General features: G+C 57.8%; 2 protein-coding genes across 2 annotated transcripts; one reads left to right on the forward strand and one right to left on the reverse strand.

Moving 5' to 3' along the window:
* The first annotated feature begins 2,212 nt into the window (after nucleotides 1–2,212).
* Nucleotides 2,213–11,303, forward strand: KIAA1614 (KIAA1614 ortholog). The gene is given in 15 exon segments (XM_030953663.1): nucleotides 2,213–2,224; nucleotides 2,955–3,053; nucleotides 3,056–3,396; nucleotides 3,398–3,459; nucleotides 3,461–3,555; nucleotides 4,099–4,162; nucleotides 5,286–5,435; nucleotides 6,030–6,152; nucleotides 6,154–6,269; nucleotides 6,272–7,258; nucleotides 7,334–7,463; nucleotides 8,276–8,480; nucleotides 8,874–8,986; nucleotides 9,100–9,284; nucleotides 9,549–11,303. Coding segments are annotated over 14 exon segments (2,859 nt in total). The 5' UTR covers nucleotides 2,213–2,224; nucleotides 2,955–2,959; the 3' UTR covers nucleotides 9,743–11,303.
* A 369-nt stretch (nucleotides 11,304–11,672) lies between these two features.
* On the reverse strand, nucleotides 11,673–24,329 carry STX6 (syntaxin 6). Its single transcript, XM_030953665.1, has 8 exons — nucleotides 24,243–24,329; nucleotides 21,658–21,827; nucleotides 21,045–21,139; nucleotides 19,343–19,405; nucleotides 17,176–17,298; nucleotides 15,857–15,963; nucleotides 14,273–14,367; nucleotides 11,673–12,804 (listed from the first exon to the last, which is right to left on the reverse strand). The coding sequence occupies exons 1-8, from the start codon at nucleotides 24,275–24,277 to the stop codon at nucleotides 12,728–12,730; spliced, it is 765 nt and encodes a 254-aa protein (XP_030809525.1). The 5' UTR covers nucleotides 24,278–24,329; the 3' UTR covers nucleotides 11,673–12,727.
* Nucleotides 24,330–27,256: the final 2,927 nt, after the last annotated feature.

Raw genomic sequence — 27,256 nt, forward strand, 5'->3', positions numbered from 1 at the left:
GGAGCATTGGCTCCTGCTGCTCCTGCTCTCTTGGGAGCTGTGGGATGTCGCTGCAGGTGGAGGACATCCATGTCCTGGGAGGAGGTGGAGGTGCTTGGAGGAGGGAGCTGTCTGAGGAGGGGTCCGAGGGGCTCACAGGAAGCAGCCCAGCTTTCCCCCAGCACCAGCCCAGCTCACACCCAACATGCCAGGGGCTGGTGCTGGAGGAAACCTCCTGCGCAGACTGGGCTGTGCTGGCCAAAGGCTCGTGGTCCTTTTGGGAGCCTTTGGTCGCCTCTCTCCAGCTGATCCCCAGTGCAAGGTGGTGTCCTGCCAGCACAGTGTGTGACCAGAGGCTGAGCAGCCCAGCCCTGGGTTGTTTGGGGTCTGTGCTTTTATTTTGCTCTTTAAATCTCTCCGTTGCCTCTTGCAATCAATCTCCCTCCAGAAGAGAGCCCAAAGCCTTGAAATCACTCTAAGCCTGTTGCTGCTCACAGCAGCCACTTCCCGGAGGTTTAATCCCAGCCACAGCTCCCTGCTGGCATTCCTGGCTGGTGGCAGGAGCCTGGCTGGTGGCAGGAGCCCTCCTGCTGCCCTTTGGCACCTCACCCCAGCTCCATGGGGACGTCTCCCAGGCGTGTGTCACCTCCACAGTCCAGGCAAAGGAGCCAGGATCCCTTTCTGGAATGGCCTGCAGGTAAGGATGGGTCCTGGTGTCACAGGGGAGGTTGGACACAATGCTGGGGATAGGGTGAGGGTGGTTCCTCTGCCCTGGGCTCTCCCACACAGACTCTCAGCTGGCCCTTCCTGCCTGCCAGCAGCCAAGTGAGGCTGCTCGTTCTGTCCCCCATGGAGTCAGCCCTGTGTCAGCCGCCGTGGGGAAGGAAGGAAGCCCCTGGGCTCAGGTTTGGCTGTGATGAGGGCCCCATGGCCACCAGGGTGGCCGGGGACATTTTAAGAAGATAAAAGTGATTTCTTGCTGCTCGTGCTGGCAGGGGCCGGTGCGGCCAGAGCCAGGAGGATTAAAACAATTTCATAATCCTGGTGATTTCCTTTTGATCGGGATTATGAAACCAATCACGAATATCAAAAGCCACAGCTTAAAGCGGCAGCCGGAGCGGAGCCGGGACGCCCTGGGCCCCTTCAGAGCCCCGGCGCCCCCAGGGACGGCAGCCCTGGCACCTCCAGGTGAGCACTGCCCACCCGGGACCCCCGTCCTGCGTGGGGGGACCTGGGGAGGAGGCAGGATGGGGGTGTGGGTGTGCAGGGTCTCAGGATGGGACAGGATGGGGATGTGGGCGTGCAGGGCCTCAGGATGGGGGTGTTGGTGTGCAGGGCCTCAGGATGGGGGTGTTGGTGTGCAAGGCCTCAGAAGGGGGGGGCAGGATGGGGATGTTGGTGCTCAGGGTTTGAGGAGGGGCAGGATGGGGGAGTGGGTGTGCAGGGCCTCAGGATGGGGGTGTTGGTGTGCAAGGCCTCAGAAGGGGGGCAGGATGGGGATGTTGGTGTGTGGTGCCTCAGGATGGGGGTGTTGGTGTGCAGGGCCTCAGGATGGGGGCAGGATGGGGGTGTTGGTGTGCGGTGAGCAGGCACCTGTGGCATGCCGGGTTTGGGGGTAGGGATGTGTACGGATGTGCCCCGCTCCCGGTGCCCTCCTCTACGGCTCTGGCTCGCCGTGGGTCCAAGCAGGATTTGGCCTCCGGGAAGCAGGGGAATTTAGCACAGCTGCAAACGCGTGATGCTCGCAGGGAGGTGCCGAGAGCCGGCGGGCCCGGCCGCCGGGAGCAGCGGGGAATGAGGGACAGCCCCCTCGGGCAGGGCCCGGCTTCGCTCCGCAGCCCAGACAAAGGACATTCCTGAGGGAGGGCCGGGGCAGGATCCCTCCATCCCGGACCGCTGGGTTCCCCTCCTGTGGCCTTCCCTGGGTGGCGGAGGGAGTCAGCCCCTGTCCCCAGCGTGGCGGTGGCCGCGGTGGCCCTGCGGGGCCCGAGGGGTCCCGGGCCGGCTTTGGCCGAGTGCGCGGAGAGGAGGAGGAGGAGGAGGCCGGGGCGGGAGGCAGGGCCAGCACGGCCCCACAGCCCAGCCAAGCGGCTGAGCTCGGGCTCGGCTGGAGGGGCTGGGATTTGCTGGTTTGGCCGTTTTTTTTTTTTTTTTTAAATTTCTTTTTTTCCCCTCCCCGGCTTCCTTCCCTTCTTCCGCTTTCTTTCTCCTTCTTTCCCAGCCCTCTCCCGATGGTGCTCCGGGGGTAAGGACAGCCCTCGCATCCCGCCCGTGGCCCCGTCCCGCTCAGCCTGGGGCTGTGAGGGGCTGCGGGGCGGCCATGGGGCCTGGGGGTGCCATGGGGATGCTCCTGCACCGCGGCCACGGGGGAGGCTCCTCCAGGGCCACCACGGGGACGGGATGGGACGGGATGCTCCGGCGGGGTGCAGGAGGGCAGCGGCTGCTCGGTGCCACCGGGCCGGAGAGGCGGGCGCAGGACGAGTGCCACGTGTGGCCCCGGGGGCCGGGGCGGAGCAGGGGCTGGCTCTGGCTGCTGGCACCTTCGGCGACTTGTCGCCGGCAGGGATTTGTGTTCCGCGGGGGTTTGGGGGCCCGGTTTAGCTCAGGAAGTGTCAGTTCCCTCCAGGCTTTGTTGCCGGGTGCCCCAGGGCACCTGGAACACTGTGGGTGGGCACTGGCGCTGCTGCCCAGCCCCTGGCCGCCCGTTATGGGGAACCACCCATCCCTCATTGCTGCCCCATTCCTCCTGCTCCCTCATTGCTGCCCCATTCGTCCTGCTCCCCAGTGACGCTGGCATGGTGTCAGTGCTCTGTGTGGATGGGTGGCCTGGTGCTGTGTCACCTCGCTGTCCCCTTCCCCTCCAGGCACACGCCGGTGGCATTGCGTGCATGTACCCCGCAGGGCAGGTGCGGTGATGCCCTTTGTGGGCGGGCGAGGGCAGGGCAGGGCTCATTCCCTGGGTTTCACCCCCGCAGGAGCCATGGAGGGGAGCCCTCCCGCTGAGGCGCGGCGCCTGCCGCGGCCCCCCAAGCAGCCCCCGCAGGGCGGCCGCGGCCCGGCCCCGCCGGAGCGCCCGAGGCCCGCGGCCCGCACGCCGTGCTGGAGGGCAAGGTGAAGGCGCTGAAGGAGAAGCGGGGCGGGCGGCCCGGGACCCCCGCGGCTGCCCCCGAGCGCCCCTCGCCCAAGAAGCCGCGGCCCCGGCGGGGGAAGGCGGAGGTGGAGCCGCGGGTTCAGCTCCGCACGTACCTGACGGACGGGCTGCTGGACGGGGCCGAACCCGAGCCTGGCAGCGGCCCCGCAGCCCGCGGCGGCACCCCAGGGCTCTGGAGGGTGCCGGCGGCCAGGGGAGATGTGCCCGGCGGCCCCGAGCTCCCCCCGGACAAGGGCAGCAGGTCCTGGCACTGCGCCTCCCTCCATGCAGAGAGCCGCCCTGGATGAAGCGGCCCGGAGCCCGCTGAGGGAGCGGGGGCGTCCCTCCGTGCCCGCGGCCCCGAAGCTGGGAGAGGCTCTCGCTGGCTGAGCGCGTGGAGAGGAACCGGCGGCTGCTGCACGAGGTGCTGGGCCTCGCCCCTCCCGGTGGGTGTTTTGGGAAGGTGGGAGGGAGGGAAAACCTTTGGGATGACAGGAGGGAAAACCTTTGGGATGACAGGAGTCCTCAGGGCCAGTCTCCCATGCTGCAGGTGCAGCTCCCTGCTGCTTCACACCCCAGGGCTGCCCCATCCCCTGCACCAGCATGTAGGAGGTGCTCATGGGTGATAGCTGTCAGTCCCCTCTGGTGTCCTGGTGAGGAATTTCACTGCTGAAAGCAGGAGCAAGAAAATTTCAGGGAGGCACCAGGTCTGTGGGCATCACTGTCCCTTTGCAAGCTGCCACCAGAAAAGAAAATAAATTAGTCCTTTGGTGGCATCTGCCCCAATGACCCCATGTCCCCATCCCCACAGTCCCACACCTACAGCCAGATGCTGTTGCCCCACCTTTCACTCCTTTGGGATCTCCCAGAGGCAAATATCTGGGAGAGCCCTGTGGAGGGTGTTGGGATGGGATTATATGGGGGGTGCTATCAAGGGGATGGGGGCTGCCATCCAGCCAGGCTAATGCCTTGTCCTTCCTGCATTTCAGAGATGCCAGCGAGCGATGGGGACTGGGACTCGGGGGTTTCACTGCAGGATGCTGAGGGCTGCAGGTAGGTCAGTCCCAGCCTGGCAGAAATGGACATTTCCCTCTTTCCCACTCCCCAGTCTTGTATTTTAAATGCACCTTTTGAAGCAGCTCCAGGCAAGGGCTGTGGGGCAGCTGGTGAGGGAGTGTGGCTGGGTCCCAGCGATGTTTCAGTGGGACAAGGGACAGGAGCTGGGTGTCCCCTGGTGTCTCAGCTCAGGACATCCCTGCCAGGACGCCAGGGCAGGAAGGGAACTGGGGAAGAGGATGGGACAGAAATTTGCTCCAGGTGCTTAAGAGGATCGAGGCAGCAGGAGTGTTTAATCTTGTTGGGCTAATGGAAAACCTTACAGGTACGGACTAAAAATAAGGAGGTGGCATAGGCAGGTGAGAGGCTGGAGGCTGCAAAGGGCAGAACAGTGAGTGGGGAAAGACCCCCCAGTGTTGTGGTCACTGCCTCTGCTCTGGCAGCTGAATCAGTGATGGGGGTGCAAGGCAGAGCCAGGGATGCAGCACCTCCTGTGGGCAGGGCAGCCAAAGCCTGGGGGAGGCCTGGGCCTCCTGTGGAGGGGCAGCATGTGCCCACCGTGCTGCACTGAAGAGGTTAAGGCCAGGCTTCCCGGGGAGGCTGCCTGAGCTGATTATTTTAATCAGGAGGATTAGGGCCGTGGCCAGCCAGGAAGGCAGTGGTGCAGCAGGGAGAGCTGTCAGGTCCCTCGCCCTGCACTCAGAGGGGGCTGGGGAAAGACCCCTGCGAGGGAAGGGAAGGCAGCTAGACAATCGGGTCAGGGGGCCGCCCCAAACCTCCCTGCCTCCTGGCAGGGATGGGAAGTGATGCCTTCCCCCCTTTCCCTGTCCACCTCCGGGGTGCCCAAAGCACAAAGCACTGCCTCGGCCGAGCCTGTGCCCGAGCTGGGTGGGTGCTGAGCCTGTGCCCGAGCTGGGTGGGTGCTGAGCCTGCCCCAAGGTCTCACCTGGCACCGGGGGTGCGGGGTGCCCGCCCGGCCATCCCCGGCACAGCCGCCAGCCCGCCCTGAGTGGCGGCCAAGCCCCGCTTTCCCCGGGCAGGGCAGGCTCGCCGTCACTGTTAAAGCACGTCTAATCCCTGTTATTTTTTCCTAATCCCGCTGCCCGCTGCGGGGCTGCAGGGCCTCGGTGGCCGGGCAGGAGCTGGAGCTGAGCCCGCGGCACGAGCAGGCCAAGCAGCTGCTGCAGCGCGCCCGCATGAAGGCCCGCACGAACCCGCTGCGCGCCAGCCACGACATCCTCCTGCTCCCCAGCGCCGTCCCGCAGCCCAGGTCAGTGGCCCATGGTGTTCCCAGCCCTGCAGCCGGGTTTGGGGCACATCCACACGGGGCTTGGAGCCGGCACATGTGTGCAGGCACGCGTGCGGAGCCGGGGTCTGACCCGCTGCCTCATGCCCGGGATGTCCCCGACCTCTTCACAGCGCGGTGTTTGGGAGTTACTTGTGGGAAATATCAATGGTGGGAGGATGGCGTTTCCCAGCTGATGGGGAATGTTTTCCTGGGCGAGAGGGAAGACTGGTAGGAGGGAAAAGTCTTCGCTGCTGGAGGCTGGACCACAGCGGCATCTCGCCAGGTCATGTGCGATGTGGTGTTCCCGGAATGATTAACCACACACCTCGGGCAGGGAAGGGCCGATGGAGGTCGAGCCCCGGCAGCAGGAAGGTGCCGCAGCCCCTCCGGATTTCAGCTTCAGGCTGGAGGAGAGCAGGGCTGTGCACGGCCCGGGAGCACCGGGCAGACTTTCCTCTTTGCGCTGGGTTTTGCACTTTCCTCCTTTCGCACTGGGTTTTCCCCCTCCCGCCCTGCTTTCCCAGGGTTGCCGAGCAGCTCGCCTGCAGGGCGTCCGTCTGTCTGTCCCCATGGCAGGGAGGCCGGCGGGCGGCCGAGCGTCGCCCCGCGGGACGGCGGGAGCCTGAGCGATTCATCCAGCGGGGAGTCGAGCTGTGGGCGGCCGCGGCGGCCGCGGGGACCGTCCCGTCCCGCGTCCCGCCGAGGACGAGTCGGCGCGGGACGCCGAGGTGCGGTACCTGGAGCGGCTGCAGCTGCGGCAGCGGCGGGCGCTGGGCTCGGCCATCGCCTGCGCCGAGCCGGCCGGCAGCAGACAGCCGGGGACGGCGCCGGCCAGCCCAAAGCCCGCGGGGGCGACCTCGTGGCCGGGGGCAAGTGCAGCGCCTGCGGCTCCTTCCTCGGTGCTGCCGCCGGCCGGGGCACGGACGCGCAAGCTGCCCCCGACCTGGCCAAAAGTAGCCCTGCAGCACAAAGAAGCGTCCCAGGGGATGGCAGAGGGCTGGGCGCTGCCCAGACAGAGCCGAAAATCCGGCCTCTGGGCCCAGGAGGGTCCCCGCTGTGGATCCTGCCCTCCCGGCAACGCATCCACACCGAGAAGATCAAGGAGACCTACATCGGGGATGTCACCTACATCGACGAGGTGGACTCGGCCCTGGAGAGCACCGACACCTCCGACGGCTGCCGGACGGACAGCGAGGAGGCCGGACCCCGCAGCCCCCACCTGCGGGGGCACCGGGACCCCCGCACTCGCGGGCACAGAACTCCCTGCGCTGCCCCGCAGCCCGAGCCGAGGGCCAGGAAGGGAACGTGTGTGGCCAGCGGCGGCCCCGAGGAAGGGGACTCGGGTCAGGGCACTGTTTGCCCCCCACCACCGGGAAGAACCAGCAGCCGGGAAGATGGGGAACCCCATCGACATCTGGGGGGCAGCAACAAGGGAGTGGGGAACACAGCTCGCCCCCCGCAGCAGCCCAGTGAGCCCCTGGAGCCTTCCTCGCAGCTGAGGACCAGCACCCCCACCCCAGGTGCCCACGTCCCTGCTCCCCCTCCCACCAAGAAGGCCTGCGCCCAGGTGCCTTGCAGGAAAGCGCTGTTCTCCAGCAGCAGCCGCCAGGCGCCGAGCCAAGCAGCGCGGGGCCCGGAGCCCGATGCTGGCAGCGCAGCCCCCCCGCAGCCCGGGGGCACGGCCGGGCCGGCCGAGCGGCGCGGTGCCTGCAGCCCCCGCTGGCTCCCGGGGAGCCCCCTCCGTGCCTTGTCCACCAACAACTGCAACAACACCCACGGGCAGGACGCCCCGGGGGCGGGCAGAGGTAAGAGACGCACGCATGGGGTGCTGGGGGTGTCCCCAGTGAAACAGGCGCATGACTGTCTCTCTGTGGCTGCAGGGACGCTGTCACACCCCGCTGGCAGCCCTGTCACCGCCGTGCCCCACGAGGCTGCGGATCCTGCCGGGAAAGGTGCCGGGATGTCGGGAGCGCAGCCACAGCGGCACCCGTCCGGCAGCGCGGCACATGGGTGAGTGAGCACGGGCAGCCCTGGCATCCTACACCGGGCAGCCCTGAGCATCCCACACCAGGCAGCCCTGGCATCCTACACCGGGCAGCCCTGGGCATCCCACACCAGGCAGCCATGGCATCCCAAACCGGGCAACCCTGGCTCCCAAACTGGGCAGCCTTGAGCATCCAAACCAGGCAGCCCTGAGCATCCCTCCTGGGCACTGCTGGGTTGAGCTCCCTGGCTCCAAAAACCTCCCAGAAACCACAGTGTGGGGATTACAATGTGCCCGTGTGTTGCTGTGCGTTTGGGGGAGCTGCGTTTCCCCACATCTGGTTCTGCCAGGGATGTTAGAGCAGATGGGACAGAGGTGTTTCACTGGTGTTGGGTGAGGAAAATCTGCTGCCTTGGGGCTTTCCGGGTGTGGTCCCGCCAGCCCTGTGCCTGGCACTGTGTGTCTCAGCCTGGCAGGAGAGTTCCTCCGAGCCCGTTGGCAGGATGTGATCCCTTGGGGCAGAGCAGGGGACTTCTGAGATGTGCTAAACCCCTGAAATAATGGAGAAAACAGGGAGGGAGCCCTTCGGGTCACTTTGAGTAGTGACAAACTTGTGTGTGCTGGGGCACTGCTGCGGGGAGGAGGCTGCCCCCGATCTCAGTGTGCACCCCGATCTTACTGTGCACCCCAATCTTACTGTGCACCCCGATCTCAGCGTGCTGCAGCTCTCGAGGCTGCCAGGGCGGGTGCAGGATGCAGCCCCAGCCCGGAGGCAGCTGCAGGTCCTGCAGACGCTCGCTCGGTGTGTGACCGGCCCCACCTCTCCTCCTGCCCGCAGGGAGCCGGGCCGGCCAGTGAGCCGCAAGGGCAGCAGCGCTTCGGCGTCGGGGTTGAAGAAGCTCCTGTGCAGCCTGAGCCAGAGCACCAAGCAGCGCCTGGGCCGCTTCCGCTGCTACAGCATGGAGCAGCTGCCGGCCCCCGGCGGCTCCCCGCAGGGCAGCCCCGGCGTCAAGAAGTCACCGTCCCTGCAGTCCCTGCAGCTGGTGAGCATGGACATGCGGGGGTGCCATGGGGAGACACAAGGGAAAGGATGCTGGGCTGGGATGAAGTGTGCCTGAGTGTGGATTTGTGGCTCAGGTGGTCCTGGAGGGGGCACGGGGGGATGAGCCACCCCAAACTTGCTGTGTTTAAAAAGCCCAGAGCCAAGTGAGAAGTGGAAGGGGGAAGGAGGGAGAGAGGCGTGGTAGTGGAAGAGCAGATATGCTCAGCCCCCCTCAGCAGTGAGCTGGGGAGTGCTCCAGGGGGTGGGATGTCCCAGTTCCTCCACTCCTCCTCCTCCACTCTCTCGGCACATGCTGTCTGTCCCTTCACAGTGGGTGAAGCACTGCGATGCTGCACCATGTTTGTCCCCATCTCAGCCAGCTGTTTCTCCCCAGGTGTCACCCTTCTGCCAGCCCCAAAAAGCTGCCTCTATCCAGAGCCTGCATCCCCAACTGGGGAAGACACCTCGTGCCAGTGCCTACCTCCTGCCCCAGACCACGGCTGACAGGTAGGACGGGGCCTGGCACATCCCTGCAGTGCCCAGGACGCTGTTCTGGGATGCTGTGGTGGCTCAGTGCCACCAGGGGCTGCAGCAGCTTCCCTTGTCCCCTCTCCCCACAGGAAGGGGGGCTTGGGGCCGCAGCGCTCGCTGAGTGTGGAGGACATCGGGGCGCCCGGGCAGCTGCGCGCGGTGGGGCGCGTGGTGCAGGTGTTCCCCGATGGCACCAGCCAGCTGGAGCTGCAGCGACCGCCCCACGGCGCCTTCGGCTTCTCCGTCACCTCCGGGCACGGCCGGCCCGACACAGGTACTGTGGGATATCCCAAAGCTTGGCACTCTGATCCCTCCATGGTGGCTCTCGTCCCACCCCAGGGGTGAGCTGGGCACGGGTGCAGGGGGTTGCTCCATTGCTGCAGAGGTGATGCAGGAGGGGGACACTGCCATCACACAATCAATCCTATGTGTTCGTCAGTGCTTGGCTTGGGGCACACAGCCCTCACCAAAGGCTGTTTATCACAGGTTTGTTTCTGTGCAGCCCCTGGGCTCTCACCCATCCCTGTTCCCTCCACAGGTGTCTACGTGCAGGAGATGGCGGATGCTGGCACGGCCAAGCTCTACGCGGGGCTCCTGGCCGTGGGGGACGAGATCCTGCAGGTGAACGGCGCGGCCGTCTCGGGGCTGGGGCTGGCCCAGCTCCAGGAGCTGCTGCTGAGCGCTGACAGCCTGTCCCTGCGAGTGCTGCGGCACCGCCCCGCGCCGCGCTAGCCCCGCCACCGCCTCCTGCCGAGCCCGGCCAGAGGAGGAGCATGTCCCAGTGACAAGAGGAGGATCCTGATGTCCCGCTGATGTCCCAGGATGCTGCAGAATGGCATGGACCAAGCTGCCTCGCAGTGCCAGGACATGCCCGGCTCCACTGCAGTCCCCCTGGGAGAGAGTGTGGGAGCAAGGACATCCCAGAGTCTCCAGGAGCTGCCCAGGTGTGGGGGACAGGGGACAGCCTGGCCCCAGCAGAGCTGGGTGGGTCTGTCCTGTTGGGCACTGGGGTGACCAGCATGGGGACACCCCATCTCTGTGACCCCAGGAGACAGAGGGCTTCCTGCCAGCACTGCCACCTTGTGCTGGAGGGCTGGTGAGGTTCTTTTAAATTATTGCAAACTGAAACTCAAAAATACATCTCTGCAATAACAAAGCAGTGCCCTTGGCTTGTGGCATGGAGGGGCTGGGGTGGTGCTTGTGGCCTTTGCTACTTGTTTTTTTCCATGGCCCTGCTGCTCCACCAGCCACCTCCTGACCATGCTGTGGTGCTGGGGGGCCCTGGGCAGGCAGGTGAGGAGGCTCAGCCACCTGCAGGGCTCCTTGGGGATTTTGAGGGGTTCTTTTCTCCAGCCCTGGAAGGAAAACACATCCTGGAGTGTCTCCAGCAGCAATGGCTGCCCTCTGCACGGTGGTGCCCCACATCTGGGCACAGCTGTCTGCAGCAACCCCACATCTGGGCACAGCTGCCCACAATGCTGAGGTGACCCCAGAAATTGCAGATGCTGCTTATGCCTCAAAACCCAGGATGGTGATGCCTGGCAAATGCTGGGGGGAGAGCTTTTCCCACTCCCTGGTGCCAGGAAACCCCGACTTTGTCCCAGGAGTGAGCAAGAGTCAGGTAAGGAAGAGCGGAGATCCACGCTGCTGCACCTTTATTTAGTGTTCAAGGGAAGGGCACCACCAGCGACAGAAAAGCAAATGTACACAGGGAAAGGGACCAGAGACACTCGGGTGGCTTGTGGTGATGCCAGCAGCGGGGCGACCCCCTGGACTACCAAAGGAGCGCTCCTACACGGGAGTCATTCCCGAAGGATGCACAAACACGCTGGAAGGAACACGGGGATCAGAGGTGTGCAAACAGCAGCCAGCAGCGAGCCCTGCTCCCTGCCCAGACCCGTGCTCCTGGCAACCTGCTCCTGGAGAGCTACAGCCCCACCGAGTGAGTGGCACAGACGCTGCTACAGCCAGCCTGGGAAAGCAGACAGCACCTATGCCCGGCAGGGATGCTCTGCAAGGATAAGGAGCCACTCGACTCGTGAGTGCGGGTGGGCGCCGAGGCACCACGTGTGCGTTACTGACGAGCAGCCGGGAGGGCGGGCAGGAGGCTCCGTGCGGCCCCGCCCGGCTGCGGAAGGCACCGAGCCGCCGGCTGTGCATCCATAGCCTGCCGGAGGGACAGGGGGGCCCGCAGACCTCGGAAGGAGCCGCCAAGCCGGGAGGGGGAGGAGTGTTCAGTTCCGGAGGTAAAGCCGTCCGGTGGCAAGATTCTAAGGCGGGGGGTGGATGATTTTGGGGGTGATTTGCAATTTCAGCAGAAGTCTTTGCGTCAGTGCCAATTAACTTCCTCCCCCAGCCCCATCTGGGAGCCATAAGCCAGGCTGTGCTGAGTCTTTTCATGTTTGCAACTTAAAATATGGGAGCAGACTGGAGTAAGAAACCGTTTTTGCTTTCCCCCATCCCACAATTGGTGCTTGCAGCACGGTCCCTCTGCCTGTTCCTCTGCACTGATACTGCCCAGGTGAGCTTTCTTCACATTTTTGGTATTGCCCACCTGGCTACTCCACATTCCCTGTAGGGAATCCGACCTTGCTGAGACAACTGGAGTGACAAACAACTGGGAGGTAACAAAAGGACTGGGGAGGAATATGGAAACATGATCTAGCTTTGAATCTCCTGCCTTTTGGTTGCTTACAACAGAGGTGTCCAAAAAATAGCGGTTGGGAAAAATTAAGACATCCTATTTACAAGTTCATGTACACTTAAAATACATCACTGAGCCCTGTTCCTCTGATCATGTGTGTTGTGCACCCGCAGAGAGAACGTGGCTCTAATGGTCATCAAAAAAATCTTTAAAGTTTTTTTTTTTCTTAAAAAAAATAAGTTATTTTAGACTTGGCAAATCACTTGCCAAAGGGAAGCAGCTGTTAAACAGAAGCAGTGACTCAGTTATACAAGGGCAAAGAAAGCATCAGTCAATGAGCTTTAGAGGCCTGTATAAGGAGGGAGGCAAGTTTAAAAGCTTCAAGACTCTCCCTCTGTGGCTCACAGCTGATTGCCAGCGCTCGGTGTGCAGCACCCCGTGTTGGAGGCTCTGGGGTGTCTGACGGGGCCTGGGTGGCCGATGGCAGGACATGAGACCCTACAGCTCTGCCCTCTGCCCAGGGAGCGGGCAGGGAAGCTCTGCCAGGACTCACCGAGCTCTCTCGGCAGTGAATTGGTGCTACAGAGCCCGCCCACAGGAGGCAGGGATGGGCACGGGGAGCAGGGCCAGGGCTCCCCTCCCTTGCTGTGGCTTGGGGGGGTTTCACCCTTCCCAGTAATGCTTGAGGCTGGCACTGGCAGCGCAGTTTGTAATGCTCAGTGAATTCAGTCACTCCTCCCCCGTCCCATCCTCCCCAGGGCTCGCTGCTCTGTGTCCACCGGCTCCTACCTGCAGCGGGTGGGTCAGGGCCCCCTGCAGCTCCAGGGATGCAGAGCCGGAGCCCAGGCCCAGGGGGCACCGCAGCAGGCGCGGAGGCAGCCCCAGCGCTCCACCCCCTCTCCCCGGGGCCAGGGGAGATGCCACAGTCCTTGGAGGAGGATGCTGAGAGCTGGCTGCGGGTGTTCCTGCCGGGGATCTCTGTGGGCGGACGGAAATGGGCAGAGTTTCATTTCCCCGCGCTGCCGGGGCGAGGGGGCGGGCAGGGGGCGTCCCAGGAAGTTCAGTTTTTGTCATCACAGGACGAAAAACAGGATGAGCACCACTAGCAAGATGACGAAGAGGACAACAATTGCACACCACTGCCGTCGATCTGGAAAGAAAAGGAAGAATCAGTCTTCCTGCTTTAGTGGAGAAGGAAAATTTGGTTCTGCTAGGAACCAAATTCAAGCTTAAGCTACAAAAAGACAAAACAAGAGTTCCTGCAGGGGAATGCCTCACTGCAGTATACAGCACCACAGCCTTTCTCCTCCAGGATACACTGGGGTTTAGGAACAGCTGTGGGAATTCTGAGGCTTCTTCCCAACCAAGTTCAGACAGCTTGGAAAAGCTGGCTCAAAAGCAATTGGGAGGAACATGCAGAGAGCTGCTGTGTTTGCTGTTCATTCATGGAGCAATCTGTTTGCCAGAGGAACAAGAAGGCATCCGGTGAAAGCTGCCCTGAGGAGCTCTGCCAGGAAGAGATTGTGGTGGCTTCCCTTAGGACAGGGCCAGGAATCAGGTTTCCCTGGACATCTTTGCACCTCACTGGCTCATCACCTCTGAGAGCTGCTGTCTGCCCCGTGAGATGATGGTGCAGCAGTGGGGACAGGGCTGCTGGCACCCCCTCAACTCCTAGGCACAGCAGCTGCCCCAGAAAGAGCCCTCCTGCTTGCCCTGGAATAGGTGATTCCAGCAGAAATTCCAGCTCTTTCACAACACTCAGAAACACTCTGCAGAGACCCATGGGTTTTCCCAGAGGAAAGAGCAGAGACACAGGGTTCACCCGTGTTTGTGCTGCTGCTGACCCAAAGTGCACTGTCAGCACTCCAAGTGGTCTCTCTGGGGCTGTATTCCCACCACCTCATAAATCCCTCGGACAGCCTAATCCTGCAGAGCAGGAATGCTTTTCCTCCTGACAGGCTGCTGCTTTCCCAAGGCCCTGAGCAGCCAGGGGAGAGGGGTGCTGGAGGAGGTGCCGGCTGGGCACGGGGCCAGGCTCAGAGGCAGCCACAGCCGGGACTTCCCGGCAGCCAGGCCAGGCTTCCTGTTTGCTCTGGCTTCAGGCACAGCCTTATAAGGACTTTTCTGTGGGTTCTGCACAGAATTCAGCTTTTTCCTCTACCAGCTGAGAGAGATGTGACCCACAGCAGCCTGCAGGCACCAGCAGCCCCAGGGCAGGTGGGATTTGGGAAGGGGACTGCTGCAGGCATTCTGGTGCTGGTGGTCGGTGTTTAATGGCACCTTGACAGCTTTTGTTCCACAGGCAGCCCAGGGAAGTGCAACAGAGCAGGAGGCTGCAGAGCTTCCCCTCCCAGCAGCTAGAGGGGGATTTTCCCAGCAGTAGCAACATAAATAGAAAGGCATCTGTAAATAAAACAAAGGGAGGGGACAGGCAGCAGAGCAGTGTCTGGGCAGGAGCAGCTGCCGGGCTTGGAAACCTTCCCCTTCTTTGCAGAACTGAGAGCTGCTCCCTCCCCTTGGCTGGCTGGCTGGCTGGGTGGGAGCACAGTGTCCCAGCCTGAAGATCCAAGGGTTTGTCTGTCCCTTTCAAGGACTGGATCCCACTTCCCAGGACCTACCACTCGTCATGTGAGACACTTTGGCCAGCTTCTTCATGACGTTATCAAGGCGCGACTGAGTGCTGTCCAGCTCGTGGGAGAAGTCATCCAGCATCCTGGGGACACAGGAACAGGGCACTGCTCAGCACGTGGCACATCCCCTGGGGAGTCTGCACCACGCTCACACACATGGATCCAATCACTGATGGGAGCAGAGTATCACACCTTGGCAGACAAAATGAATGTGGCTTCCTCTCCTGGAAGCACCCGAGGGAGGGGGAAAAAGCTGCAGCTCTGCTTTGGTGGGAGGTAACTCGGGATTCCTGCCAGACTGAGCCTCCCCTGGGTGTTTGTGGCTGAACTCTACACACATCTGCAAGGTGAGGACTATGGGAGGGGCTTCCTCCTTACAAAAGGAAAGTCTCATTTATAATCTGTGATTAGCATCTACGTGTCAGCTTGGACTTTAAATCCCTTTTCTTGTTCAGGGCTTGCAGTTTAAACTGAAATCTTGTTTCAGTCATGTATCAAGTGGGAATGAGATCTGCAGTCGTTTTTAAGGTGCTTTTCAAGCTCTGCATGGAAGTTACCCTTTTACTTCCTCCACACAGTGACTGTAATGAATCTGAAAGCCTTCCTGAATCTGTGCATTGTCAATGCCAGCGCACATCCAGAGTCAAGGTACTAATCCAATTGTCTCCAGCCAGTGGGACTTTAAAGCTTAATGCATTTAAAAGGACAGACTCCTTCATTTGGAGTGCCAGGGCACTTGTTAAACCTTCATTCAGTGGGGAAAACCTCACTGTGGTAGTTATGAGCTAACCTTGCAAGCATTGATGGCTTGTGTGATGATCTAGAAACAGACACACCACCCCAATCTCCTCTGTGAGAGCAGAGGATTCTCATGCTGCACAACTTCACACGGGAGAGAGGTTGGAAGTTCCTCCTCTCCATCCAAGATGAAATCACTTCACAAGGGACATGGCCCTCCAGACTCCTACCAGCCAAACAAGGAGGGGTTTTAGGCATGAACCCTTCAAGCTTTTCTGGAAACATAGCTGTTAGCCTGCACAACTGGGAACTTGTTTGCAAAGGACAAGAACTGGGCAAGAAATCTAATTTATATGTAAATGGATGGATGCAAAATGACTTGGTGAGCTGCCCTTTAACCCTTTGCGTGGGTGAGGGTTATTTTTAACTTCAGTGATGAAGAGCAGCTCTGTGCTGTTTCAGGGCACAGCTGAGAGCTCCTGGCCCCAGCAGCTGTCCAGGGGCAGCACAAAACCCTGCAGAGTGGAGAAGTGGGCAGCATCTGCATTGCACAGCACCTCCCTCCCTTATCTGCTGGCTGCCTGAGGGGGAGCCATGTGAAAAGGAGAGGAGGAAAGGTAACGTGGCAGTTAAGCCTGCCCTAGATGCAGCCTTCTAAAGGAAGGAGGTTGCAGTTCGATCCTTGGGGATTGCAGTACAAAATGCCTTCCACAGGCTGCCTGAGGGACCAGTGAATTCCAGGCTCTAGCAGAGGCAGGGATAGGTGTGTGAGGACATCCAGCCATGCTGCAGCCAGCCCTGTGCCAGGTTTTTGCCACCATGTCTCACACTTACACTGCCTGCTCTTCCAGCTCCCCGCCAATGCGCTGGGACATGTTCTTCAGCACGCCGATGCTGCCAGAGACCAGCTCCAACTGCTCATCCTGCTGCTCCACAATCAGCTGGGGCCAGAGAGAAGAGAAATGGGCAATTACAGATCTGCTGCCTGCAGCTGCCTTGGAGCCAGCCCATCCAGTGGACTGGCACTTGCTGCTCGGCCAACATCAGCTGTGAGGCCTGGGCTCAGACCTAAGCCACCAGGAATGAGGGCTGCATTCCTAAGAAATGCTGGAGAGGAGACAACCAGGGGAAAGTCTCCATGGCATGGCATCCCCATGGCACAGCAGGCTGCAGCCTCCAGACATCCCTGCAAATCCAGCCTCAGCTCATCCATGCTGTATGCACAGCTAAAGTGACTTTGGAAAGCTCCAAGGGCTGCTCATCAAAACCTTGGCAAGGTGAGCAGGCCAGGGAGGCACCCTGATGCTGTGCCTGGGAAACACCACCTGGAATGTGCCACAGCTAACACAGGGTTAATGCAAGCAGAAAGCTGTTGCAGCTTCTACAGCTAAAAATAGCCAGCCTGGCTCTGAATGTGCCAAAGGAATAAGTCTGCTGCTGTTTCAAGTCATTTTCAGGGCACAGTCACGCTAAGGATTAGCCTTACCCTAGTTACCTATTTCTGAAGCTGTTTATCCCCCTGCAGTCAGTAGGTAAAACGTGTCTGGAAGCCGAGGAGGCAGCAGGGCTCAGGAGCTTCAGCAGAGTTTGCCACCTCCGAGTCACTGCCTGTGTCAAGGCCCTGCAGTTCTCCAGGCACACTCCCCTGTCAGGTGGGAAGTGCAGCTGGGAAGTGCCTCACCAGGGGTTCTCCCAAGGCCTCACACAGCCTTTCTCACTAATCTCACAGTGACAAAGGCAGGAAAAGGAAGCAGGCGCGTGCTCCTGCTCCCAGCCTGTTCTGATGGGGGATGCACACAAACACCACCAAACATTTTTTAACCAGGGGAAGTTGCATAAGACAAACGGGCCCTTTTTCTTTTTGCAGTGTTTCTACTCTTCCAAGGATTTCAGCAATCTCTGCACTATTACATCCTAGTGTGCTACATCTTCCAGATTGTGCCAACTGCCTCCTAAACCCAGCAGAAGCCCCACGGCTCCAGGGTTAAAAACCTTGTGCCCAGATCACCCAAAGCTGTGCTGCACAGGAAATGCAGGCACAGACACATGCCACAAGCAAAGAGGAGAACTGTCAGGCTCCTGGAGCCAGACCAGCCCCCCTGGCACCCATTTGGCAAGCAAAGCTATTTAGTGTGTGATGCCAGCTGCCTTACCTGTTGTTGAGCTTGCTGCTCCTCGATGAAATGTGAATTGGCTAATTGCAGCTCCCGGTCCAGACGGCTGTATTTGTCAGGTCCAGAGCTCCAACTCTGACTCCCACTCTCTCCCAGGAGTGCCTGAACAGATGCAGAGAGCTCTTAGCAACACTCTTGTGTCTGCTCACAGCCCATCTACAGGGTGAGCTGGGAAGGCAGACAAGGCAGCACTCGTGTACACAGGCACACAGCATCCCCTTCCTCCTGCTCTGCTGCTACTCAGCCAAAGTGCTGTCAGGAACTAAACCAACACAGAGCCAAAATGCCAGCCTGGGAAGTCTCTGCAGCCTGGGATTGCAGAGATGCCTCTCCAGCAGCAGCAGAGCTGGAGTGTGGCTGACTGACAGTGTGTGCACGAGGCCTGCACAGCACAAAGGGCTGGCAGAGGCCTGCTCAGGAGGCAGCACCGTGTGCTAGGACATGTGAGCTGGCAAGTGTCTGGGTATATTGTGTTAACACATGTACAGCTCCATCTGAGCACTCTGCTGCTAATGACAGGGGCTTAAGAGGGTCTGGATGAAGTACTTAACCAGTTGAGCTGACAGTAAAATAATGCAATCTATAACCAGAGCAGTGCTGTATGCTTATGTTCTATGATCCAGGCTGCCTATCTCTCCAGCAGGCTCTGGAGCTGCCAGCATACAAAGTTACTCTTGCCACCTGCAAGAGATAAGCTCTGCAAAGCCTGCAGAGATGGGGCTTTCCAGCCAAATATGTCTGGTCCCTGAAAGGGGAATAACCCAAGCTACAGATGCTGGAGAATGAACACAAGCTGCATGTGAGGACCCTGCAGCACTAGGGAAGGGTTAGGGACTCTGCCCTCCAGGCTGACTCGTAATGAGACCATCGTGCAGCTCCTGGTTGTGGGCAGGATGAGTATTTGTGAAGAACAGAAACAGAATGACCAGGGTGCTCTGTCAGGCTGAAAACCAGACAGTGTCTATGGTTCATCTGACTGACAAGGTTCAAGGAGGGGTGAGGAAAGCTGACAGACTGACCATGCAGGAAGCCAGCAGGACATCTGGTTTTTTCTGCCCCCAAGACACTGAGCAAGCTCCTGGTCACTCCAGTCTGTGGGAAGGGCAGCTCCTTTTTATTTAATATTTTATTTAGTGCACTAGCTTTGCCTGCAGCTTCAACAGAAAGAGCCTGTTTGCCAGCCTGGGCTGTGAGGGTCAGGTCACTGCTAGCCAGCCCCTCAGACACAAAGCCCAGCAAGAAGCCTTGCAGTCTGGAGTGAAGGTGAGGGGCTGGGAAGGGAGAGGAAGGCAGCAAGGGGAAGTCAGCCTTCCTGACCAGATGTCACTGCATGAGCTGGGCCATATGGTCTCCTGCAGCTATCAGGAACCTCATGCAAAGGAAAGCAGGAAATCAGAGGGAAAGCTACAGACTTGTTTAAGTAAGGGTGTCAGGGACTTTGTTGCTGGGAGTGTTTGCCAAGCACATTAATTAACCCAGTGACAAGCTCAGGAATGAGTTCTGTGCTTCTCAGTTTGTTGTTTTTGCCACGTGTGGTAAGGCTGATGCAGTACAGACAATTAACTGTATGAGGCACACATCAGCTTTTACTGGAGTGGGTTTGGAAGTCAGCTCCAGTATCTCCTTACAGCCTCTCCATCAGCCAGGAAGCAGCACAAGCTGCATCTATTTCTATTCCTTAGATTACAAATGCAGACAACACCAGACTCCTGGAGCTCCTTCCATCTTCTTACAGGGCTATTACCAGAAGCAGCTGCATGAAAGGATATTGCACCATCTTGGCTCCTAAATCCAGCAGAGTGCAGGATTACATTCATTGACATGGATTCTGAGCTGCTTTCCCCCAGGGAGGAGGAGGAGGAGGGAGATTTCCCTTTCCATGGGATGGTGCAATGCTGACAGTTGTAAACAAGCAGCTCTGAAGACAGAGCCAGATGGTGAGTGCTGACTTACAGCTCTGAGAGAGGCTTGGCAGAGGCTGGCAGCCTGTGAGAACCAGCTCTCCCAGGGCAGCCAAATGGACACAGCTCAAACCCAGCCTGGCTGCAGCGTGGGAGCCCCTGCCCACACCCAGGGCTTGTAAGGGGAGGGACTCCACACAGGACAGACATTGTAGCAGAAATAAATTGCCCATTCTCATGCTCACCTGCCTGTTTTTCCTTTCAGCCAGCGCTTGCATGGAAGAGTTTGACATCTGATCCTTCATGTCCTGTTCATTCAACAAAAAAAAGGAGCATGTGAGCGTTGGATTTGAGGTGACAGGCAAATTCAGGGTGCTACAGGGCTGTTTATACCCAGGCAAGGCTTCTACATGGGGGAAAGAGGGAAGAGAGATTTTCTTTGAAAACCCACACTTTTGAAGAGTCTAGAAACATACTGTAGAAAGTTTCATTATTATACTAATACTGGAATCAACAGCATTGGGATATTTTGAAAATATTCCTCGTTTACTACTCATTTTTCTCCACTACAACCAGAACCATGTTGATCTGTAAAATAAATGAATGTTCCTGCTGACAGAATGTAAGGAAGTGTTTGTCAGTGCCTTGAAGCCTGTAACCTCCTGTGCTTTATTCCCAACTGCATCTGGTTTTATATTCCATAGTAGAAGGTAGATTTGCTGTCCTGTGGCCATCCTCTCTGACTGGGTCAGTGTTCTCTCCTACCAATTAATTTTTGCTGGAGTTCCTGCAGGAGGTCACTAACCACAGAAGGCTCCCCAGCACAATGTAACATAACCTGGTTTGCATAAATTAGCAAGTAGCCAACATCATCTGGCAGAGGCTGATCCACCAGCAGAGGGTTCAGATGTGTTTTACTGTTCAGAGATGTGCAACACATCACTAAAGAGCACCACCACATCCCACTTGGTTAATTCTCACTGGCTGTAGCACATCACAAATTTCCCCCGTGGAAACTGGAAGCCAGCTGCACAGAGCCACTTATAAATTTCATTTCCCAGTGGGAGACACTGCTGCAAAAGCCATTAGCCAGCATTTTTCAGCCAGGAGAAGAGGCTTCCCTGATCCTGCCCATTAGGGAGTGGACTACACTGAGGGCAAGGCAGTAACACATGTGCTTGCTACCTGGGGCCAGTGTGGTTTAGGGATCAGTTCCCAGGCAGCAAGCCTTAGGAACTGCATCCAGAGCACAGGACTGCAGGTAGGGTAACAGGCTTGCTGCCAGCCACACCAGTGCGTTCTGTGGAGCAGGAACATCAGAGTCATGAGGGACAGCAGAAACTCAGTGTAGCTATTAATAAACAGAAAACTTCCAACTAGCAGCTTGTTACCAGGCTTTGGAAAGATGTTTCTTCTCTATTTGTTACCACCAAGTTGTTAAAATCCCCTTTTGGCTTCTCAAGTGTAAGCCTAAACTAAAAAAAAAATCTTCCTCAAGTTAAAAATAAATCCAGTGGTTGTTTGGACTATTTTGCAGGGGTAGGAAGTTGAAGTCACCATGTCAATAACAGCAGGCTTTAAACACCTGCCAGTCTCCCTGTTGCTGAAAACCAGTGCTACAAATGGTCAGGACTGTCGAGATTTCCCTCAGCTCTGAAGTTGCAGAGTTTGCACATTGCAGCTGGGTCTTCACTCTTCCTCCTGCTACCACAGGCTCCCAGAGCACTGTGAAGCCTTCAAGGGTCAGCAGCACAAAAGGAGGGAATTCCACGGGGCACCTGCACCCCCAAACCCTTCTGGGCAGCTCCAGGAGGGAACGCACGGGGAAGAGGAGGAAGCCTGAGACTCAGCAAGCAGCAGCTTTATTCTCTGCTCTCCATTCCACCACAGATTTCCTTTTTTAGCCCCAACTCCCCCCAGGCCCTGAGCCCAAGGCAGGCTCCTTACCCTGACCACCTGGCGCGTGCTGGTGATGAAGGCTTTGCGGATCCCCAGCTCCGTGGCATCGAGGTTGAATTTCCGTGGGTTTGCCTCCACGATGCCTGGGCACCGAGTCAAGGAGCCCCCAGAAGCAGGGCTGGGCACACACACGGACACACAAAGGGTGCCAAGGGGCCACTGTGGTGTGCCTGCTCCCAAAATGTGAGTAGCAAAGATGGAACAGGAGACACGGCAGGAATGCGCTGTGCAGCTCAAGCACACACACAAGGTTTCTCTTTTCCATGGGTTTTTTTGGTTCTGGGGTGCTGTGCAGAGTTTTCAGGAGCACTCAGAGGAACACAAGGGAAAAGGAGTATTTCTGGAAGGCAGCCTAGAGAATGAACTGACCCTGCAGAAATCCAGATGCACACAACACAATAGGCTTTCTAGAACACAGCCCCTTAGAATATACTTTGCAAAAAGGCAAAAGGAAAATCCTTGACTTAATTTCTCATTTGCAATTTGAGAAAAGTCGATGTGAATGCAAAATTCAATCCCAAGCAGTCCTGATTTTTGCAAAGAGACAAGCACTGGGACTTGGCTATTTAGTACAACCTGAGAACTGCAACAAAAAGGATATTAATGGTTTCATCCAGGTCTTCCAGGTCCCACTCGATGCTCCGCAGGTTGTTCCTGAGCTCATTAGTGGTCCAGTCGATTTCTTCTCTTGTGGCGATGGAGGGATCTTGCAAGAGCTCTGTCCACCTCTGGAAGAGCCCCTGGGCAGTGTTCACAGCTTTCTGCACCTCCCTGCAGCCAGGAGAGCCAAGAGAAGCCCAGAATTACCCCCAGCTGCCCTGCAGCAGTGACACTGGGACAGCCCCGTGTCCAGCTGAGCAGGGATGCCACAGCTTCCTCCCAAACATCTCTCCTTCCAACAACTTTGTGTTCATTTTGTAAAATAAGGATCTGCCCTGCATCTCACTGCAGCATGAGGTTATTCATGAAGGGACCTATTTCTCCAGGGGAAGATGCTGAGTGTCACCCAGGCAAGCCAGGGCAGAGGGTCTGAACGAGGCAGCTCTTTGGCAATCCACACTTTGCATTCTTCTCAAAGATTTTCCTCTCAAGGCTCTGAACTACCCATGTAAGATACCCTGAGGTATCTTACAGATACACACAGAGTTACAGGAACTGTCCCCACACCACAGCCAGGCAGATTGTGGAGTGCAGAACTGTTTATTTTAATTCAGCATTTAAAAAAACACACAGGCCTACTATGGTGGCTTAGGAAGCACAAGTTTTTTCTGCTGCTCTAAGCTCTTTTGGAGACGGGTGCATTCACAGCAGGGGAAGGCACTGCTGACAGCTCTGCTTTGGGGCAAGCAGGTTTGTAAATTTGGGTCACAGACTCTCAGTGTGGCTATCTGCATTTACAAACTCTGTGCTCTCGAGCTGTGAACTGCTCCCCCAGGTTCACAGGGAGCTGGAATGGGAAGGGACACGAGATCAGACTGTGCTGGTGTCCACCATGAGCTTGCACACAGCAGTCAGAGGTTTCACCCCAGTGAAGGAAAGCAGGGGAGGCCCAGGGCAGATGAACTGTTCTGTCCTGCCAGGACTGCAGCTCTCTAAGTCCCACCAGGGCCTGAAGTTCTCCAGTTGCTGTCTAAGCTGCAGTTTCTCAGCACTCTGATGTATGTCCCTCCTACTGCTCTGCCACTCTGAGTGCCCTAAAGCCAGCAGCCTGCACTGAGCATCTGGGAAACTTCATTCCCTCCTCTACTTGCCAGCACAAGTTTTGGTTTTGTTTGGTTGTTGGTTTTGTTTTTGTTTTTCCACACTTGTGGAAGTCCCCAGCAGCAAGAACGTAAAGCAGGGCTGGGTGTCCTCTGATGGGAGGAGCTACAGACACCCAGAAAGCAAACCAGGAGCAGTTCTGGTGGCTCCACCAGCAGCAGCCCCTCCGACCTGCAGGTAATAATTAACTGTGGGAGCGGCAGCACGTCCCCTTTCCCCTCCCTGCCCTTCCCCGCACGCTGCAGGAACATCTCTGGAAAGGTTGACAGGACAGACGTTTGCTCCCCACCCATGGCAGCTCCTACACTTTCCTCTTAGTTCAACCTGGTAATGGGATTCACTTTCCCTGGCTGCATCAGTTTCCCTTCCCACCCTTTTGTTCTCAAACACCCCACCAGGAGCCCCTGTGCTGCCCCTCAGGGCTGTTCTGCTGTGACAAGGGGCAGAAGACCAGCCCCCAGCACAAGCTGAAGGTGGCCCGAGGGCAGTGGTTAGTGATGGAGCTGTTTTCACAGAATCACAGAATTGCTGGGCTCGGAAGGGACGTCTGTGGATCAGCCAGGCCAAAGCCCCTGTCAAGGCACTGTCACCTGGAGCAGGGGACACAGGGACACCTCCACACAGGTTTGCAGTGTCTCCAGCAAACTCCATGACCTCCCTAGGAAGCCTTTTCCAGCGCTCTGCCACCCGCACTGTAAAGTTCTTCCTCACCTTGAGGTGGAACTTTTTGTGTTTTAGTTTATGGCCTGTTGCTGCAAAGGGTCTGGCACCATCCTCCTGACACCCTTAGAGGTATTTATATGGACTGATGACATCTCCTCTGTCTTCTCTGGACTAAACAGGCCCAGCTCCTCCAGTCTCTCCCCACCAGAGATGCTCCAGACCCCAGATCATCTTTGTGGCCTCCACTGGACCCTCTCCAACAGAGCTCCTTCCACCCTATTAATGACAATTTTCCTTTGGCCACCTTTAGCTGGTATTTCCCTGCGTTCTCTGCAGGTTTCCTCTCACGGCCATTGTTTGTCCCACAGCTGCTCCCTGCTCCTCTCCACCTTTCCCATTGTCCCCCCGCCTTCCAGCCGCGAGCCCCAGCCCCGCTTTGCCTGCTGTGCCCAAGGCCTGGGGACCCTCACAGAGCCCGGGGAGGCCCGGCCGCGGCCCGGCCCCAGCCCTGCTCCCCGATTGCCTCGCTGCCCGGGCCGCACAGCCCGCACAGCCCCCGCTCAGCGCCTCAGCACCACTGGGGGGCCCGGCCGCCATTTTCCCCCCCTCACACACAGACCCCCGCCCGCCGCTCGCCCCCCGCTCCGCGGGCCTCCCGAGCTGCGCGGCGACCCTGCCAGTCCCCTCCGCGCCCGGATGAGTCCCCGGCCCGTTGTGCGTCCCTCTCCCCGCGGCCCGGAGCGCTCGGGGCGCGATGCTCACCCCTTCACCACGAAGAAGGGGTCCTCCATCGACATGGCGCTGCCGCCGCCGCACGCCACGGCCGCCGCCAGGCCACGCCCCCTCCATCGGGACACGCCCCCACACCGCCCTCTGCGGGCCACGCCCCCACTGCGCGCGGGGCGTGAGCGGTGACGTCACTCCCAACATGGCGGCGGCGGGGCTCTGTGGGCTGGGAGTGCTGAGGGATCGCGGCCTTGTCCCGGCTCTGCCCGAAAAGCTCCCGCCAAGCCCCAGTGTTCCTCTTGTGAAATATGCGTATTTTATGATTGGCTTTTCGCAAATATTAAAATTAATATGTGTTGTGTTAGAAAGTGAAGCTGTATTCATTTTCTTAAGTAGTGTGTTAAATATAGTTTTAGGTTGTAACAGAAGGTTAAAATAGAAACTATGCTATGTAGGATAGTTTTTTTCTAAAGAAATGACTCACAGCGAGATAGCAGCCACAGGACACCTGAATCTTTCAGAGAAAGAGAATTTATTGCTCCATTATCAGGAGAAATGAACTTCTTCCTGCCTCGCTCAGTCCTGAAGATGCCGTCAGGATTCAGAGGAAGAAGCTGACACTGCCCAGACAGAATGCTGTGTTTGAATGGAATTTATGCATCATGGATGAGGTGTATGAATATGAACAGGCTGTTGCTTTTAAGGGTTAATCCTCTGTTAACGTGGGTCCTTTTTTGGGCTTATTTTGCCCAGAAAGAGGCACCCGGACATCCATAACTCTTTGTTTTTATTGTCTCATATTGTCCTAATCCAAATTGTCCGAATTGTTATTACTCTAATTATATTGCTATTTTCATAACCATTTTATTACAATTAAACTTTTAACAATTTAAAAACAAGTGATTGGCGTTTTTCACACTGAGGTTGGAAGGGAGCACGGCGGTGCCACCTCCCCTCTCACCCCAGAGCACGTGGCACAGGGCTGTGCCCACATGGGGCTGGCACATCTCCAGTTGGGGACACTCCATGACCTCTCTGGGCAACCTGTTCCAGAGAAAAACTTCTTCCTTCTATTCAGCTGGAACTTGCTGCACATTTCCCATCCTTTCCCTCCCATGTGCTGGTGGTTGCACCCCTGAGCAGAGTCTGCCTCCATCTCCTTGGCACCCATTCCTCAGAGCCCAGAGCTGCACACAACACTCCCAATGTGCTCTCCTCAGGGAGAATAGGGATGCAGGATCCCTGACCCCAACACTCTGCTCTCAGCAGCCCTATAAGGACAGAGGTGGTGACATCTTCCCAGGTAGTGCCTTCCCACCATGGTCCTTAGCACCACTGTGCCACCAGCAGCACTGTGCAGAAGGTGGTGCCAAGGAAGGTCCCATTCCTTGGGTTTTGTGGATTAAAGATAATATTTTTTTATTTTAGAGAGCTAAAAGCAGCCTGCTCAGTGCAGGGAGGAAGGTGTTCAAGCACCATCTCCTCACACACCTGCAGTTAGCAGCAGTGTTGTTCATGTCAGACTCCATTGGGAAGAAATTTTGTCCTTTATTCCAAACCCAGGAGACTAAACTCCTTCCCTCTCACAGGATTTGCAGTGTTTAAAACCTCACATAAACCAGCCAGCCTCCTTCCCCCAGTTCCATGGAGCAAAACACAAAAACCTTGGCGCTGTGGGGTTGTGTCCTGCAGGAGTGGCTCAGCCAGGCTGTGTTCCCAGGCAGTGAGGGAGGAAGCAGGAGGGAGGCACAGGCAGTCTGCTCGGCTCCTGCTGCCCTTCCTGCCCTGCAGAGGCACAGGCCCTGCTTCCTTCCTCCTGCCCTGTGTGGGGTGAGAACAGCCCTGTGTGGCTGGGATGTTGTCCATCCCTGGGTGAGGATCCCTGGATCCCTCATTCCCACCTCTCTCAAATCTCTGGGCTCTTTAGGAGCTGAGAACAGGCTCTGCTTCATTCCTCCTGCCTTGTGTGAGGTGAGAACAGCCCTTGGGTGTCCATCCCTGAGTGAGGATCCCTCATTCCCACCTCTCTGAAATCTCTGGGTTCTTTAGGAGCTGAGCACAGGCACTGTTTCCTTCCTCCTGCTTTGTGTGAGGTGAGAACAGCCCTGTGTGGTTTGGGTGTTGTCCATCCCTGGGTGTTTGAGAATCCCTCATTTCCACCTCTCTGAAATCTCTGGGCTCTTTGGGGCCTCTTCTCCTTCCCCCTTCCTTGTGAGCAGGGGGGGAGGAGGGGTGGTGGTTCTCCTCCTGCCTTTTAACAGTGAGAACAGCCCTTGGATGTTGTCCATCCCTGGGTGTTTGAGATTCTGATCTTTCATTCCTCCTGCCTTGTGAGCAGTGAGAACAGCCCTTGGATGTTGTCCATCCCTGAGCAAGGATCTCTCATTCCCACCTCTCTGAAATCTCTGGGCTCTTTAGGAGCTGAGCACAGCTCCTGGGCTTGCAGCAGCTGGCAGGAGGGGGATGATGCCTGCAGAGCTCTGGGACATGTCCCCATCCATATACACACAGCAGAGGGATGTCCCTGCCTTACCCCCACCTTAACTGGGTTGATTTTGCAGAGGCTTGGCCAGAAGTTTTTTACAGAAAGAGTGATAAAGTTCTGGAATGGCTGCCCAGGGAGGTGGTGGAGTCCCCATCCCTGGGTGTGTTTAACAAAGCCTGGATGTGGCACTGGGTGCCAGGGTTTAGCTGAGGTGCTGGGGCTGGGTTGTGTGAAAAACACCCATCACTTTATAATAGTAATAGTTTTAATAGTAAACACTTTAATAGTAATAAAATGGCTATAAAATAGCAATATAATTAGAGTAATAACAGTTTGGACAATTTGGATTAGGACAATATAAGACAATAAAAACAAAGAGTTACAGATAGCCCAGGTACCTCTTTCTGGGCAAAATAAGCCCGAAAAAGGACCCACGTTAACAGAGGATTAACCCTTAAAAGCAACAGCCTGTTGCATATTCATACACCTCATCCATGATGCATAAATTCCATTCAAACACAGGATTCTGTCTGGTCAGTGTCAGCTTCTTCCTCTGAATCCTGAC

The sequence above is a fragment of the Camarhynchus parvulus genome, chromosome 8 (assembly GCF_901933205.1).
Source record: "Camarhynchus parvulus chromosome 8, STF_HiC, whole genome shotgun sequence".
Taxonomy (NCBI): domain Eukaryota; kingdom Metazoa; phylum Chordata; class Aves; order Passeriformes; family Thraupidae; genus Camarhynchus; species Camarhynchus parvulus.

Coding starts and splice junctions, on each gene's coding strand:
- STX6 (XM_030953665.1), bottom strand. CDS start 24,277: ATGTCGATGGAGGACCCCTTCTTCGTGGTGAAGGG. Junction 21,828..24,242: donor CCCTTCTTCGTGGTGAAGGG/GTGAGCATCGCG, acceptor TCCTGGCTGCAG/GGAGGTGCAGAAAGCTGTGA. Junction 12,805..14,272: donor AGTGTCTCACATGACGAGTG/GTAGGTCCTGGG, acceptor TTTTCTTTCCAG/ATCGACGGCAGTGGTGTGCA.